Raw genomic sequence first — 18,170 nt, 5'->3', positions numbered from 1 at the left:
AGAGATTTTGTTAGCAAATAAAAACTGACACTGAAGGGTTTTCGGATGTAAACCAAAATTTTTCACAAAGATATACCAATCCATTCATCCAATTTTTTTGTTTGTAGCATATATTTTTAATTTTTTTTTATCAAATTTCAAATGTCCAAACTTGAAAACATGATAAAATTAGTGCATAAAATTATTTTTGCAGTTGACATTTATTTTCAGTCTTAACTAAAATGAATGATGATATCTTTTTGTTACAATGTTTGGTACACAGGTTATGACAACAAATGTCAACTTATCATGATCAACTTAACAATTTGCAATCCATCCTTTATTGTGTCTTGCTTCCTAGAATGCCCCTTGGGATAATGAAAACAAAAATCAAGAAAAACTTACAAAACTTGGAGCTGAATGAGATGGTAACGAGGAAGAACGGTTACCAGGATATGGTTAATATGATTGCACAGGTAAGTGTCAAACAGTTACCAGGATATGGTTAATATGATTGCACAGGTAAGTGTCAAATGGTTACCTGTCCAGGATATGGTTAATATGATTGTACAGGTTATTGTCAAACGGTTACCAGGATATGATTAATATGATTGCACAGGTAACTTCCAGAGGTTTAAAGTAAGGATGGGAAAACCTGGTAAAATATAGAGATTCAAAAATAAGAAAATATTAAATTTCTATTCCTTTTTATGAAGGAAAATTTGATGATCTTAGTCCTGTAAATAGTATACTAAACTTTGGCTTGATGTTTTACAGGATATTTTACAGGAAATAAGAAAATATTAAATTTCTATACCTTTTTATGAAGGAAAATTTGATGATCTTAGTCCTGTAAATAGTATACTAAACTTTGGCTTGATGTTTTACAGGATATTCGAAATCAAAGACGGTACAGAAACAGTCGTAAACATGAGTTGATGAGAGTTCGAGAAACTGTAAAAAGTTTACAGGCAAAGCGAGCCTTTTATGAATCCCAGATTGACTACTATAATCGCTATGTCCAGAAATGTATTGAAAATCTGCAACAAAGGGGAAAGTAAGAAATTATCGTTTGGACTAGATTTAAGACTGTAATTACTGGTATTGATTGAGTGATTACTCCTATAATGTGAAAACTAATGTTCTTCAGCAATAGGAAGTCAAAGGGATTATTCAGAAGAGGAGATGGCGAGAAGAAGGTGCATTATGAATCCCTGAAATACAGTGCAGCTAGGCTTCATGAGAAAGGAGTCATCTTAGAAATAGGAACACTACCAACTAATCAGTAAGCAATGCAGAGTTTAATTATGTCATAAGTAATCAGTAAGCAATGCAGAGATTAATTACATCATAACTAATCAGTAAGCAATGCAGAGATTAATTACAATATAACTATAAATTAGTAAGCAATGCAGAGATTAATTACATCATAACTAACCAGTAAGCAATGCAGAGATTAATTACATCATAACTAACCAGTAAGCAAAGCAGAGATTAAATGCTTCACAACTACTAATTAAGCAATGCAGGGTTTAAATCTGTCATAAGTAATAGTTAAGCAATACAGAGATTAAATACATCACAACTAATCAGTAAGCAATGCAGAGATTAATTATGTCATACAAATTATTTGTTCTGGTGAGTTGTTGGTGCTTTTTTCGTTTTTTTTCCCCAATCTGTCCATGGAATTTAAACTAGATACAAGTAAAGGGATTAGATTCAGATATAATAAAGTAATCAGCTTCCTGTTGGTAATAACATACTACCTCTAATTTTGTAGATTCAAGAATGTTCAGTTTGAGATCAAAGAAACTGCTGATCCAGGGGTGTTTGAAGTCCAGGCCAAGTTCATGGGAATGGATGTCAAAAAGATTGATCTAGTCTTCCAGGTAACCCTGTCATATAAACTTATTATTTACTCTTGTAGATTATACAGAGGAATCTGGTAGGCACCCATTTTCTAAAGACCCTGTCTCTGCATCCATGAGTTACTTTGTATTCATGAAAGTTTATTATCCCCTCTCAGTGAAGTTTATTTTGGGATTTAAGTTCTCTTGTGATGTAGGGTTGTCCCTGAGAATTAAAATAGCAGGGGACATTTAAAAAGTAGAAGGGGGTCTAGGGTTCTTCCTTTAACAGGATGATGAGGGAGAACACCAGAGTAACTGGGGGATTACATTATTATAGGCGGGGAAATTTCCTGACCCCCAGGTCTTAGGGAAATGTGAGGGGATGCTCTGCTTTGTAGTGGCCTTGTTAAGATTGTCAAAATAGGAATTCAGTTTTTGTCTCTCAAAATCATGACAGAATTTTGTGGTTTTTTTGCAGAAACACAATGGATGTACATGTACATGATATTGATAGATGACAATGAAGACAAAACCTACACATGTTTTTATATATTTCAGGATTTGTTACAGCTGCAGTATGAAGGTGTTGCTGTCATAGAACTATTTAATGATGCCAAGGTTAATGTTAACCTGCTCATCTTCCTTCTCAACAAGAAATTCTATGGCCAAGGGAAGTAATTCTACACTGAAAGCTAACAAGGGGAATTACTCCTGACGCCACAACAATAGGTGCACGGCATCATATGCTTGCTGACTCTAAGTGCAATAAAGCGTTCCTTTATGTTTTTTATTGACTTTATTCCTTCACTTTTTTGCTATATTTGCCACCACAGAGGAGAGTTATGTGTTTCTATACACTGGCTTTTGTCAAACTGTGTGGACAAGATTTGAATTGTAATTATAATATCTCTGTAGCTTTACTTTTTTCAATGTTAGAACCGACGGTGTTTACATTTCCTAAGGATCGTGGTTTAAATAATCGCATGTGCAAGTGCTTTTATGACAGTGAAGATCTGATTTTTTTTTTAATTTTGCATTTGTTTATGAAAAGTTTTTTAGTATACTAGGTTATTATATTGCCAGATGATAATAACCTTCAAATGCTTTGCTGTCGATAAAGTATGTACATGTTTAGAATGAAGGAACTTTTTTTCCATGAAAAGTTAGATTAAATCCACAAATAGGTCATTTGCAACAGGTATAAGTCACATTTCAAGATATTAAAACTAAAGGCTATATAACTTTGAGAATTAGCACTGTTTTATTTCTTGCTCTTTGAATTACTTGTAATACTGGGACCAAATGTAAATTAACATTCCTGTTATTTGTTACACAAGTAAAAATTTATTTTTATATTCAAGCCAGAAGTATGGAAAATCTGTTCTCAAACAGAGTTTATTAGCCACCCCTTTGCCAGACATTTTATAAAAAAAAGGTTCAATGAAGTCCTCCCAAATCGAAAGTTTAACCTTGTAGTTTATCTGTATTGCAACAATCTCTGGTTAGAAAAGAGGAGGAACGTGAAATATTAATATCTGATTTTTGTATGGTGAGAACCTCGTAAGAGCTTGTGATCAAACCATTTGTGTACTATTTATACAATAAAATATGTTCAAACCACGATTGTGTAGAAACCAGTTGATGAAAACTTAAGGTTTCTGTACATCCATAAAAGGGGGGCCAAAATTTATTACCAAGGTGACTTGATTATGACTTGAGGGCCTTAAGCTTAAAAAAGATGAGATTTTCTGAGGTTTTATTCATCATTTATGCCACTATATTTTGCTAAAACTTTTTTTTATTGCTGTATGCATTGTTTGTGCAGCAATTTTACAAAATCTAGAACTTCAACTCCCCTACTACATTTAATGAATTGAAGTTATGCATTTTTACCTGTACTTTAAGTGTTATCTTTTTACCTGTATGTTTGAGATAGTAATTTATTGAGATATGATATTCAGTCTCATGATAAGGATTTTAAAAGTACCACTGACATACGTCATAGATATAAAAGATGCATTTTTGTAAGTCACTGTTATGAAGTCATTTGTTTATTGTCCATACCAGTTTTCTGATTACAAAACTTGCTTCTAAGTCATATTCTAAAGAATGTATTCACTCATGCATTTCTAAGAGACTTTGAATGGTGCTAAAAAAGGGATGTATATCATTTTATTCTACAATAAATGTTAAGGTAAACATTCTTGTGGCATTGTTAATGTTGTATGCTGTATGTCGTCAAAAGCATCTTGAAACTAAAAGAAGCTAACATAAAGATATTGTAGGCAAAGTGCTTGTCTTTATATTTGACAGAATTATTTAATTGCAAAATGCGGATTGAATTGAAAGACCAAGGTTATTTTTGGGTTTGTTCCCGTTTTGCACACATTTGAATTTCAGGTATTTAAAAAATGTGTGCAAAACCGGAATTTGTCCAGGTAAGATAATTACTTAATTGCTATAGTCTATATCATAGTTGTGAATTTGGAGAAAGAGAATCTACAGGTAGAATAGAAAGAAAAATGATTTAATTTTGCATTTGAGATTTTGATTTATTTCTGTAATTTCATAATATGAAAAAACTATATTAAACCATTAAAAAAACATCAAAGTATTAAAAATTACTAGTCAAAATTAAAATTTTATTCATATGATTCTATGATTCTCTCTCTCTCTCTCTCTCTATTTATTATAATCAAGATTGAATTCTTTTACTCATTCATTTTATATTTAGGAAATAAAAAAAAAAAAAAAAAAAAACAGGCGGAACTGCGATACACATGTAAGGATTTTTGTCTAAATTATCAACTTCATTTTCATTTGGGTTGGACAAGTTAAATTTTCAAAATTTATTCTTTTAAATATATATTATAATGCATTGGTAAAATACAGGTAATTCCAGGTAAATCCCAGATGGAGATCAGACTATAATTGCAATCAAAACATATTTCACACCTATTGTTCTCTACCTAATTATCAAATGTGTGCAAAACGGGAACACACCTATTTTTGGTACCCCAGTAAAGTGGCTTATTGCTTGATAAAATTGTGTCTTGTTTAAACTTTAGAACATTTTCAGCCCCTTTTCTGAAACCACAGAGCAATTTTTATCCAAAGAAGATGATCAAACAAGCTGAGCAAAATGCCTATGCTTCAACAAATAAGAAAGTGAAAATAAATCTCGTAACACAATTTTCTTCGATATTTCAGTTAATATTAATGTATTCTTTATGTAAAATCTCCTCAATTTGCATCAATCTCACAAGTGTTAAAATTATTCATCTATGTAATAGCACACAAACAGCAAAGAGGGTAAAAATGATCATTTCTTCATACTATAATACATTTTTAGGTCACCTGAGTCATTCAGGTGACCTATTGCTGTCTGTTTTTGTCTGTCGTCGTCCATCATGTGTGAACATTTGAACATTTTCAGCTTCTTCTCTGAAACTGCTGAACCAATTTCAGCCAATTTTAGCATATAGCATCTATGTGTGAAGGTGAACAAAATTTGTGAATTTCATGGTCCCTGCCCCCCTGGGGCCTAAGGGGTGGGACTAAAACCACCAAAATTAATGCAATCTTTAAAAATCTTCTTTACTCCTGGACATCAAGCACTCAAACTATTGGCATGATTGTAATAAGCATTGAGCCCTCTACCAAAATTGTGAAATTCATGGCCCCAGGGTCAGGGGTTCTGGTGCTAGGGTGGGGCTATAAAGATCATATAGTGAAAGTGCATTCTTTCTTTGAAAATCTTCTTTTCTACTCCTGGGTATTATTTAAACAAATTAAATACATAATTATGATAAGCAAGGATGTCTGTTCCAAAATTGTGAATTTCATAGCTCCAGGGTCAGGGATTCTGGTGCTAGGGTGGGGCTTTATAGATCATATAGTGAAAGTGCATTATTTCTTTAAAATTCTTCTTCTCTACTCCTGGGTATTATTTAAACAAATTAAATACATAGTTATGATAAGCAAGAGTGACTCTACCAAAATTGTGAAATTCATAGCCCCAAAGTCAGGGTTCTGGTGCTAGGGCAGGGCTATATAGATCATATAGTGAAAGTGCATTATTTCTTTGAAAATCTTCTCTACTCCTGAGTATTATTTAAACAAATTAAATACATAGTTATGATAAGCAAGAGTGACTCTACCAAAATTGTGAAATTCATAGCCCCAGGGTCAGGGGTTCTTGTGCTAGGGCGGGGCTATATAGATCACATAGTGAAAGTGCATTATTTCTTTGAAAATCTTCTTTTCTACTCCTGGGTATTATTTAAACAAATTAAATACATAGTTATGATAAGCAAGGATGTCTCTTCCAAAATTGTGAATTTCATAGCCCCAGGGTCAGGGGTTCTGGTGCTAGGGCGGGGCTATAATGATCATATAGAGAAAGTGCATTATTTCTTTGAAAATCTTCTTCTCTTCTCTTTGGTATTATTTAAACAAATTAAATTAAATACATAGTTATGATAAGCAAGGATGCCTCTTCCAAAATTGTAAATTTCATGGCCCCTGGATCAGGGGTTCTGGTGTTAGGGCAGGCTCTATTTATTATATAGTGAAAATGCATTAATGCTTTAAAAAATCTTCTTCTTTGCTCATGGGTATTATTTAAACAAACTAAGTATATTATTATGATAAGGAAGTATGCCTCTTCCAAAATTGTGAAATTCATGGCCCCAGGGACAGGGGTTCTGGTGAAAAAAAGGGGGGGGGGCTCTATTGATTATTATAGTGAAAAGGCAAAATTTCTTTGATAATATTCTTTTCTGCTTTTTGTTAAAAAGCAAAGAATTAAGTGTATAGTTATGATGAGCAAGAGTGTTTCTTCCAGAGTAGTGAATTGCATGACCCCTGGGTCAGATTTGCTGGTGTAAGGATGGGGCTCTTGATAATATAGTGAAAACGCATTAATTCTATTAAATAATCATGTCTGCTCCTTAATAGTGTTAAGCAGATAAACAAAGTGATAACTTATGATGAGATAACTTCTGGTCCCAGGGTGAGAGGCTCTGGTGTTTCTCGATGGGGAAGGGGGGGGGGGGGGCTCTATTGATAATATAGTGAATCTGTAGTAAAAATGCATTATTTCTTTGAAAATATTCTCTGCACCTGGGTATATGTGAGGCAAAAAGAGTAAAAGTTTTTTTTAAAATAAGGAAGGGTAATTTTACCAGATTTTTGAACATCTGGACCATTTGGTCAAGTGTTCTGGTCCTGACCAGGGCTCTATTAATTTGTATTCTACTGAGAGGAGTTATTCCCCTTTGCCATTTACTTTTGATAATTAATCACTGTAGATAATGTACTTGAAAGGTTAATAAACTAAGAGAATTATGCAAGAATTTTTGTTTTATAATACAAAAAGTACTTTCATAGTTTTAATGATCAGATAGACTTGTAAGTAATAGATAAATAAAAATGAGACAAAAATAACTTGACTTATTAAATGTTTATCAAAGACCAAGTGAGGCCAATGTAAGAGATTTCAACAAGGAATTAAAGTAGTACAGAAGCACTGATAGTTTGTTAATATACTGTATGGTAATAGTGATAAATGGGTAACAGATTAGAACCAAATTTATGAACTGTTAATGAATACTAGACTAATTATTTTGTTGATCCTGATCACCCTATTTTTCTTGCTTTTGGGCAATAAAGCTTCACCTTTCAGTTTATTTTATACTCTATGGATCCTCTAAATTGTTGTATTATACTCAGGTGACCGTTAAGGCCCTTGGGCCTCTTGTTCTATTTTATGACACACAAAAGGACTATATTCAGTAATGACCAATATTTGCCCCCAAAATCAAACTTTGTCAAAGAAATCTATAATTATTTTCTGAACTAGGGGGATATCTGCAGACTTGAACGCATTAAATATTTTTTTCAGCCATATGTCAAAAATGACGTCAGGAAATGACGTAAATTCAAAATTTCCATGATTTATAGAGAAAAAGATGTACATTACGTCGATATTTTGAGTAAAAGTCAACGAGCTCAGGTCTGCTCCAACTCTATATTTTGGTAGAATGCAAATATCAATGAAATATGTGAATATTGTTCTGGAGCAAGTTTGCGCTCTATAAATTATATAGTAAAAATTGAAAAATAACGCAAAATGAAAAGTTTGTGACGTCATAGAAACAAAAATTGCCAATAACCTACTTCGAAACTATGATATTTTTTGTTAATTCAGATTTTTCACTTAATATACATGTATACAATTCAGGTCATTTCAAGAAATTTTCAAAATTTGACATTTATGGGGCAAAATTATGCATATACCGCATATAGCAGTAATTCAAGGATCTTGTCACAAACATGATTTAAATGCCGCTGTTACATGTATGAGCTGTGTGGTGTAATGGTTAGAGTGTCAGTCTCTAAGACAAACAATTACATTCAATACCCAGAATTTTCATCACTTGGGTTCAAATCCCAAGATATTCTTAATTTTTCTTTACCATAAAAATAAATTTTGAGGAGAGAATTTTTCCACTTAAAAAGTTTTGTTTGTCGGAAATTTACACACACACACATCCTCACACCCACCCACCCACACACACACACACACATATATATATATATATATATATATATATATATATATATATATATATATATATATATATATATATATAATTAGAAACTTGCTCTAAATACTTATTCAGGTCCAGCCCAAAGACTATTTCTACCTACCTACGTAGTTACTTATAGCTACCTAGGTATTTAAACCAACTCCAGATAGCCATTTTATCTACTTTTTGCTTTATTTACATTTCGTGGCCAAACGCTGGAACGGCGCAATATAGTGAGTAACAAATATTTTAATACAGTCACACTGACGATGAATACGATAAAAATATTGGCCAAAAAATTATTACTTTATAACTTATCAATTTTGCATCAAAACTGCATCCAGTTTCATTTTCTGGTAGCTAAGGATCAAAACTAAGTCTAAAATGCCTTACAAATCTGTATCTATTTTAAAATTTATCTTCTTGTATTCTTAGATAAAATGTGTTTGGGATGATTTTTCATGCATTTCCTCTCCATTCTCCACTCTCGTAGTTTTCAAATTAACACCATGAATTTTGCTGTGCAAGTGCACAAGATTTGACCTGTTTTAAATATTATTTTCTTTTCTTTTCAAAGACAGGTAAAAGTAGGTAGAAGTAGCTACTTCAATTAGGTTTAAATACTTAGGTAGCTATTAATAGCTTAAGTAGGTAGAAATAGTCTTTGGACTGGACCTGTTAAATTTGATTTTTATACATTTGAAGCTGTAGGCATTTTGCATGCCTTGTTCATCCATCTTCTATGGAAAAAAAGCAACTTTAGGTCAAGGAAGCAAAAATTATGAATTTCTTGTCTTCCTTTGGTTTCAGAGGTAGGGCCAAAACCTCCAATATTGATTAATTATTTCAAAATCTTTTCTTCTATAGTCCAATACTTAGGCATGCATCATTTGATGTTTGCGTGCAATTAAACCTCTACCAGTTATATCCTTAGGTTCATACATTCACCCCCCCCCCCACACACACACACACAGAGAAGGGGAGGAAGTTAATTATATGTTCAGAATGCATTGTATCTTTACTTCTAAACATTTAGCTGATAAACAGCATGGGCAGCCTTTACGTTGGTCTATTGGTTCTCGTCAAGCAAAAAAAAAGAAAGAGGTAAAATCCATTTCGCAAACGTGAAAAACACCTATTTCGTGTGGTACACATCTAATGGTGGGGTCCACGTTTTCGGGGGGGGGGGGGGGGTCCAAAGTCAATTTTATTTGTTTCACTATATAATTTAAACAACCCTGCAAATTCCAGGAGAGGAGGGGGGTGTTCGGACCCACCCACCCACCACCCCCCGACCCCCTTAGATCCGCGCATGCTATTGCATTTTGATAAGACTTGAGGAGGATGTTTTGGCACTGCATGAACAGGATAGGGGTTCAATATTTGGCGAAATCCTGGATAAAGATATAAGGTACTTTGTGGTACTCTGCAATGATCACGACTTTTATACTTCAATTGTTTTATTTAGTACCTCCACCTCGATTTTACTATTTCATATGATGATGATGATGAAACCATTCAATAGGTTGGTGAATATAAAACAGAAATGGATATCCAGTGGTTCAATAGGTTAGTGAATATAATATAGAAATGGATATCCAGTGGTTCAAAATGTACACAAATTTCGTTCTTATAAAAAAAATTGACTGTTTGTGGAAAAGTTACAAGAATATACAAGAAGCTGTTTTTTTTTAAGAAATGGCTATGTAGGAAAAGTGATGAGAAGTCATTCTGAAGGAGGAAGTCTGTATTTAAAAAAAAAAGCCCTTCCGGAAGTTGCCTTCGTATCATAACATTAAGTGAATTTATCATTTTGTCTAACATGACAAATACTTTATTTGTTCCATGTATATATATATAGAGAGAGAGAGAGAAATCTAAAAGATATGATGTGCTCATAATTTGAATGACTAATATAAATTCTGTAAAACACACATGGAGCTATTCCAGTTTATTTCTTTAAAAAATTATTATGGTATCAGTCATATTCTTTATTTCCCTAAATTAAAAAAAATAAAAACATACAGTATGTAACACACACACACACACACACCCTCCCTCACACACACACACAGAATAATTGACAAACATACGTACATTTCATTTTAATTAAACCATATTTTATAGAAAAAAATGTTTCCAAACATTAGGAAAATTGAAAAATAAATAATAAAACATGTCATCTAGAGATTCGTGGACTGCAAACATTGATCTGTAATGATAATTATAGTTCCCATTAACTGATTAATGAAAAAATTAATTTTAGGCATCTCGTAGAGTAAAGGTAAACAGTACTTTATTGGCAAAAATAAAATTCTATGTGGTGTATCAGAATTAAAACTTTGAAGCATGAATCCTTTCTTCTGGACATGCTACAAACGATATTATATTCATGATAGGTGTATTGCGTCATCTACATAAAGCAGAACCCCGACTCCATGTATGGCATTATTAAAAATTCTTTAGTAGGAGTCTAAAATGTCCAGGTTTTGATGCTAATTATGCTGTCTATATATATGTGCAGCATTTAGACAAATTACTAGTATCTATTATCGATAACCCCTTGTTATTGGTTTTAGTGTGTACTTTTTTGGTCCCTCTGTATTTAAGAAGCTGTGACATAACACTTAAATCTCGTTTAATGCTAAATGGGACACACCACTGAAACATAGCATTGACAACAATATAAACCTCTAAAATAGTCATATACGATGGTTTTTCCAAAACGCTTAAAATATCTGATTTATTACTTATTATTTTGCCATTTTGTATCATCCTGAAACCTCCAAAGGTCAATATATTGTCTGTCTCTTATGATAGGAAATAAAATACATTTGATGATATTTTTTTTAAAATTTCAATCTTCATGAGGAAATTAAAATTCTTCACAATTTTAAAGTTCATTTATTGTCCATAATTTTGAAATCATCAGCTGAAAACACATATTTGGTTTTGTTAAATTAATTTTTAATAAAAAGTTTTTAGCTTTTAGCTTTAGTTTTTATGCGATAGTAAGGTGTCCGTCTGTCTGTAAACAATTTTTCAAAATGCTACTCCTCCTACAGTTTTGGTCTGATTTCAGAATACCTTGGCACACAAGTAGACTACACTAAGATACATAATTCTCTTTGTCGGTTTTTGATTTCGATGAACGGTCTTGCCTTGGTTACCAAAATAGACCTTTCTGTGAAATACTTTCAAAATGCTACTCCTCCTACAGTTTTGGTCTGATTTCAGAATAACTTGGCACACAAGTAGACTAACTAAGATATATAATTCTATAATATCGGTTTTTGATTTTGATGAACGGTGTTGCCTTGGTTACTAAAAATAGAAATTTCTTTGAAATACATTCAAAATGCTACTCCTCCTACAGTTTTGGTCTGATTTCAATATTACTTGGCACACAAGTAGACTATACTAAGATACATAATTCCCTGTATTGGTTTTTGATTTCGATGAATGGCATTGCCATGGTTACTAAAAAAAAGAAATTTCTTTGAAATACTTTCAAAACGCTGCTCCTCTTACAGTTTTGGTCCGATTTCAAAATAACTTATCACACTAGTAATCTACACTAAGATACATAATTCTATGTATCAGTTTTTGATTTCGATGAACAGTTTTACCATGATTACTAACAATAGAAATTTCTGTGAAACACTTTCAAAGTGCTACTCCTCCTACAGTTTTGGTCTGAATTTCATATAACTTGGCATGCAAGTAGACTACACTCATATACAAATTGTCTTTTTCTTTGTTCGATTTTGATGAATGATGTTGCCATGGTTGCTAGAAATAGAATTAAGTTTCTATAATTTTTTTTTCTAAAGGCTACTCCTCCTACAGTTTTAGTCTGATTGCAATAAATCTTGCATCAAAAAAGACTAAACCAAGGATCATTATTCTTTTATTTCTGCTGCAAAGTTTCAAGTTCAAGTGTCTCTTTTCTCTTCCTTTGTTAAGTACAAACCTGTAGAGCTACAGTCTCGTCAGAGACTTCTGGTTTTAAATGTTAGAATTTATTCATGTCATTTACCATTAGGAGGATCGTAAAAAGTTCTTTATAATGATCTGTAAAACAAGGAGCTAAAATCTATGCGTATTACCGCTGCTCATTTTTTTAAATTTTCTGTTTAAAATCAAAATATAACAAAAATTGTGCCACTTTCCTTCAATTTGAACAATGCTAAGAATTTTCGTCAATTGGAAGCTTGAGGAGAGAAGTTTAATCAGAAAGCTTGCCTATCAAAGATGACTCTTCGTGAAAGATTACAAGGAAGTAGCAAGAAAATGAATGAAAATTTTGAAGAAAAAAAATCGATGTTAAAGTTTATACCAATGTCTTGTACTTTTTTTTTGGGGGGGGGGGGGGACAATTTTTTTGCTAACAATAATGATGAAGTAATTTTTAAGAATTATCATACTAAATATTTATATGGTATATCAAATTTGCTTTTACTTAGGTCAAAAGTTGAGTTACTCAGGCGAGATATTTCTATCAGTTTTTGTCTGTCGTGCATAAACTTTTTACTTTTCAACTTCTTCCATAGAACCACGTGACAAAATTCAACTTAACCTGCCATAAAGCAACCTTGAGCAAAGAGGATTCAAGTTTTTATCAAGTGAAGGACCAAGGGGAGATAATTTAGAAATAGTAAAAATTTGGTGGAGTCATTTGAAAAACTCAAAAACCACCGGGCAAGAAATGATGAAACTTAAGTTTCTTAACTAAAGAAAAGCAGTGCCATTATTAGTAATAGTAATATGCAAGCATCCTCAAATAGTACAATTTCAGGTTTATTTAAATCAATTCACCCCTGGGTGTAGAGTGGGGCCACAAAGTTTTACAAGGTACATGCATGTAATTTATATGAAAAAATCTTTAAATAATTTTTTCTCAAGACACAGAGTGCCTTGATTAATTATAACAATATACAAACATCCTCAGATAGTGCAGATTCAAGTTTGTTCAAATCATGGCCCCTAGGGGTAAGGTGGTGCCACAGTAGGGTATCAGAGTCTTACACGGGGATCAGATAGTGCAGATTCAAGTTTCTTCATTTCATGCGGGGTAGGCAGGGCCACAGTAAGGGATCAAAGTTTCACTTGAGAATAGTCAATGCATAGGAAAACATTTTCTCAAAAACAGCTTGGCCCTGATTAGTCAAATGGATTAATGTTTTTTCGGTCACCTTAGCTACTTAGGTGACAATACAAGTCATGGCCCAATGGCTCATAGTTCAGGCCTGGAGGTGGGGCTAAGTTGGTCATATATTGCAAATTCATTGGATCTTTGAATGCATAACTGTTTAAAACAAGAGACCAAAGGGCCTGAACGGTCACCTGAGTATTATACAACATTGTAAAGGATCCATAGATGTATAAACTGGAGGTGCTGTGAGTGAGATCACAAAATAATACCCCCTCCCACCCCGCTACAATTTATTTAAAGTGCCCATTCAAATTTTGTAAATTTGACATTGAACTTGCCAAAATAGACCTTGGTTAAAAAAAATGACACATCCTCTGGTCACAAGTAAACTTTAATTTAAGTGAAATATGGACACCCAATGTTTCTCCATTAGAAAATTATAGACCTGTCATAAATTTTACAGTTTTATACCAGTGACCTTGAATTTGCCACAATGAACTTGGGTCATGGTTACGACACAGGCTCAGGTCATAAACAACATTTGTACCAAGTATGAGCTTCCAATGACTCTCCATTACAAAGTTATAGCCTAAACAAGAATTCCATGCTTTTTCTGCCAGTGACCTTGAACTTCCTGGAATGACACTTGTTCAAGGTCATAACACACCCTCAGGTCATAAATAATCTTTGTACAAAGTAAGAGCTTCCAATGTTTCTCTATTACAAAGTTATAGCACAGACAAGAATACTATACCTTTTCTGTCATTGACCTTGAACTTGCCAAAATGACCTTGCATCAAGGTCATGACATACTCTGGGGTCATAAACAATCTCTGTACCAAGTATGAGCTTCCAATGATTCTCATTTAATAAGTTACAGCCCAGATAAGATTGCACAAACAGATGGAAAAGGTGATTCCTATATACCCCTCTAAACTGTACTTGCCCCCATTTGTCACTATCACCATTCTGACTAAACAAATCAAAAGTGTTTGAGCACTATTAGAAACCCGATCTCATTCCTTTTCACACTGGCCTCTCTTGTTTTTTGAAGAACATTTGATATACAAAGATAAGGCATTTTTGTCTCTTTATCTAATATTTACAACTCTATCCAACCGTTAAAAACTATGAAAGTACTTTCTGTATTATAAATTATCAAAATTCTTGTACAATTCTCTTATTTAATTGAGCTTTCAATTACATTCTTTACAGTGATTAATTATCACAGGTGAATAGCAAAGGGATACAACTTCTTTAAGTAGACTAAAAATTAAAAGAGCCTCACCCTAGCACCAGAGGCCCTAGACCGAGGGGCCGAGAAATTCACAATTTTGGAAGCCGCACCCTTGCTTATTATAACCATGCACTCAGTATGTTTGCTAAATACCCAGAGACAGAAAAGAAGATTTTCAAAGAAATAATGCATTTTCACGATATATTCAACAGAGCCCGACCCTAACACCAAAACCCCCGACCCAGGACTATGAATTTCATAATTTTGGAAGAAGCTTCCTTGCTCATCATAACTATGCAATTAATTTGTCTGCTAAATACCCAGAAGAAGATATTTAGAGAATTTATGCATTTTCAATATCTGATCTATAGAGCTCTGCCCTACCACCAGAACCCCTGACCCAGGGGCAATGAAATTCACAATTTTGGACGAGGCACCCTTGCTCATCATAACCATGCACATAGTTTATCTACTAAATACCCAGGAGCAGAAAAGATTTTCAAAGAATAAATGCATTTTTCACTATATAATCAATAAAGCCCTGCCCTAAAACCAGAACTCCTGACCCAGGGGGCCATGAAATTCATAACTCTGGAAGAGGCACCCTTACTCATCATAACTATGCACTTACTTTGTTTAATACCAGGGAACAGAGAGGAAGATTTTCAAAGAAATAATGCATTTTCATTATATAATCAATAGAGCCCTACCTCCCCAAGATCAGAACCCCTGATCCTGGGATCACAAATTTCACAATTTTGGAAGAGGCCTCCTTGGTCATCCTAACCATGCATTTAGTTTATTTGCTAAATATACAGGAGCAGAGAAGAAGATTTTCAAAGAATTAATGCATTTTCACTATATAATCAATAGAAAAAATCGAGCCCCGCCCTAACACCAGAATCCGACCAAGGGGCCATGAAATTCATTATTTTGGAAGAGGCATCTTTGACCATCATAACTATATATTTAATTTGTTTACTTATTACCCAGGATCAGAGCCCCCCCCCCCCCCAAAAAAAAAAAAAAAACAAACAAACAAACAAAAACAAACACCAGAACCAGTCACCCTGGGGCCACAAATTTCACAATTTTGGAAGAGGCCTCCTTGCTTGTCATAACCATGCATTTAGTTTATCTGCTAAATATACAGGGGGAGAGAAGAAGATTTTAAAAGAATTTTGTGCATTTTCACTATATGATCTATATAGCCCCAACCTAGCACCAGAACCCCTGACCCTGGGGCCATGAATTTCACAATTTTGGTAAAGGGCTCAATGCTTATTACAATCATGCCAACAGTTTGACTGCTTGATGTCCAGGAATAAGGAAGAAGATTTTTAAAGATAGCACTAAATTTGATGGTTTTAGCCCCAACCCTCAGGCCCCAGGGGGCAGGGATCATGAATTTCATGATTTTTGTACCCCTTCATCCATTGATGCTATATGCCAAAATTGGTTGAAATTAGTTCAGTGGTTTAAGAGAAGAAGCTGAAAATGTTCTAAAGTTTATGACCGATGCATGTTGCATGACGGCAGACAAAAACAGATAGCATTATTACCTAACCTACTATATAAATTGTAATTAGGCATTTTGAACTGTTTCCTGATTCTTTTTAATGTTTTTGCAAATCATGAAACAGTCAAAACTGTTTACCCGGTCACAGAATGAACTGTTGCATGGCTGAACTGTTCCATTATGACGTCATAGTTAATTTCACGTACTTTACAGCTATAATATTGAATTATATATAAATTGAAGCATTTTTATTCAATTTGAAATTATCATCTGAAAAGTAAACCTGATACCAATTTAAATATATATTCAATTTAATATCATTTCAAAGAAGAGGCCATGAACACCTTTTCTGAGGGTAGTTTGGGAAAAATGTAGGCCCCTTTCATTCAGTATAGATCTTTGCCATAAACGTGCAATATTCAAATCTTTAAGACATCATTATGTTGTTTACTACATGCTTTTTTTTTTCAATTTATTAGTGCATGATAATATCACACCCATTAATTTTTCTGATTTTACACCAATCGGTGTGAATATTTGATTAATATTCATCTTGTTTAGTTTGGTTTTAAAAAATAATACAAACTTTTGTCAATGTATTTTAAAAGCCATTGATTATTATGTCGATATCATTACTTTAAGAAATTATATAGTAGGTTAGGTAATAAAACACTTATTTCATGACAACTCGGGAAACAGTCAAACTGTTGTCCCTCGATAATGGGGAAGACCTGGGAAACTGTTGCCCTCGGCCTTTGGCCTCGGGCAACAGTTTCCCAGGTCTTCCCCATTACCTCGGGACAACAGTTTGACTGTTCCCCTCGTAGTCATGAAATAAGTGTATAATAGGTTATCTGAGCGACTCAGGTGACCTAAAAATATGAAAATTTACGTCTCCTGGGTGAAGTGATCAGGCCCCAGGGTTGGGCTAAGTTGGTCATATTTTGAAAATACATTGCACCTTTGAAAATCTTCATGTTTACTCATGGCTGTATGGCAGACATAATTATGATAAACACTACATCCTCTTCCAAAGTTGTAAAAATTCATTCTCCCTTGGCCCAAAGTTCTAGGTCATAGCGATTTAAATGCTGTATTGAAAATAAATTACATCTTTGAAAATCTTCTTCTGAATCACTACTCATGAACATAATAAGCACGTAGCCCTCTACAAAATTATGAAATTCATGTCCTTCTGGTACAAGAGATGAGGTGGACCCAGGTTGGAACTAAGTTGGTCATATATTGAAATTTATTATATAGTGTATCTTATTAGTCCCCTACCGGTGAAACCGGAGGGGACTATAGGTTTCCTCTGAGTCTGTCCGTCCATCTGTCTGTCTGTCTGTCCGTCTGTCCCTCTGTCTGTCTGTCAGTCTGTCCCACTTGGTTTTCCGCACTTTTTTCCTAAACGCTTGCAGATATCGAGCTGATTTTTGGTGTGTAAGTGTATCTTGATGAGTTACAGATCAAGTTTGCATTTCGTTCCGCTTCATTGATTTTTGACTGAATTACGGCCTTTTCAATTTTTAGGGGTTTTCCGCAATTTTCTTCTAAACGCTTGTAGATATTGAGCTGATTTTTGGTATGTGGCTTTACCTTGATTAGTTATAGATCAAGTTTGCATTTCGTCCCGCTTCATTAATTTTTGACGGAATTATGGCACTTTCAATTCTTAACGGGAACGGAACCAGATTACACTTGCCGGTAGGGGACTAGTATTGCTAATGCAATACTCTCAGAATGCTTGTTTTCTTTACTCCTGAACTTATAAGAGACAAGCAGTATAAATATGACAATAATTATAGAGTCCTCATCAAACTGTAAAAATGTATGC

At 33.7% G+C, this 18,170-nt stretch overlaps 1 protein-coding gene across 6 annotated transcripts in view; it reads left to right on the top strand.

Annotated features, from left to right (window-relative positions):
* Positions 1-18,170, top strand: part of LOC133181809 (ras GTPase-activating-like protein IQGAP1) — a 148,280-nt gene that overhangs the window by 102,879 nt on the left and 27,231 nt on the right. For 5 of the 6 annotated variants that reach the window (XM_061316421.1, XM_061316420.1, XM_061316418.1 and 2 more), the window contains 5 exons: positions 341-455; positions 870-1,036; positions 1,130-1,264; positions 1,760-1,868; positions 2,388-4,028. In XM_061316421.1, the coding sequence (XP_061172405.1) occupies positions 341-455; positions 870-1,036; positions 1,130-1,264; positions 1,760-1,868; positions 2,388-2,507 (646 nt within the window). In that variant the 3' untranslated portion in view covers positions 2,508-4,028. Of the gene's footprint in view, positions 1-340; positions 456-869; positions 1,037-1,129; positions 1,265-1,759; positions 1,869-2,387; positions 4,029-18,170 lie in introns of those variants that run through there. The other variant, XM_061316419.1, reaches the window with a different exon arrangement.

Source organism: Saccostrea echinata, unplaced genomic scaffold, assembly GCF_033153115.1.
Source record: "Saccostrea echinata isolate AGI-Se365-2 ecotype Australia unplaced genomic scaffold, CSIRO_AGI_Sech_v1 ptg000009l, whole genome shotgun sequence".
NCBI classification, from domain to species: Eukaryota; Metazoa; Mollusca; class Bivalvia; order Ostreida; family Ostreidae; genus Saccostrea; species Saccostrea echinata.
Note: the sequence above shows the minus strand (reverse complement) of the source record. Positions and strands in the feature narration are given on the sequence as shown.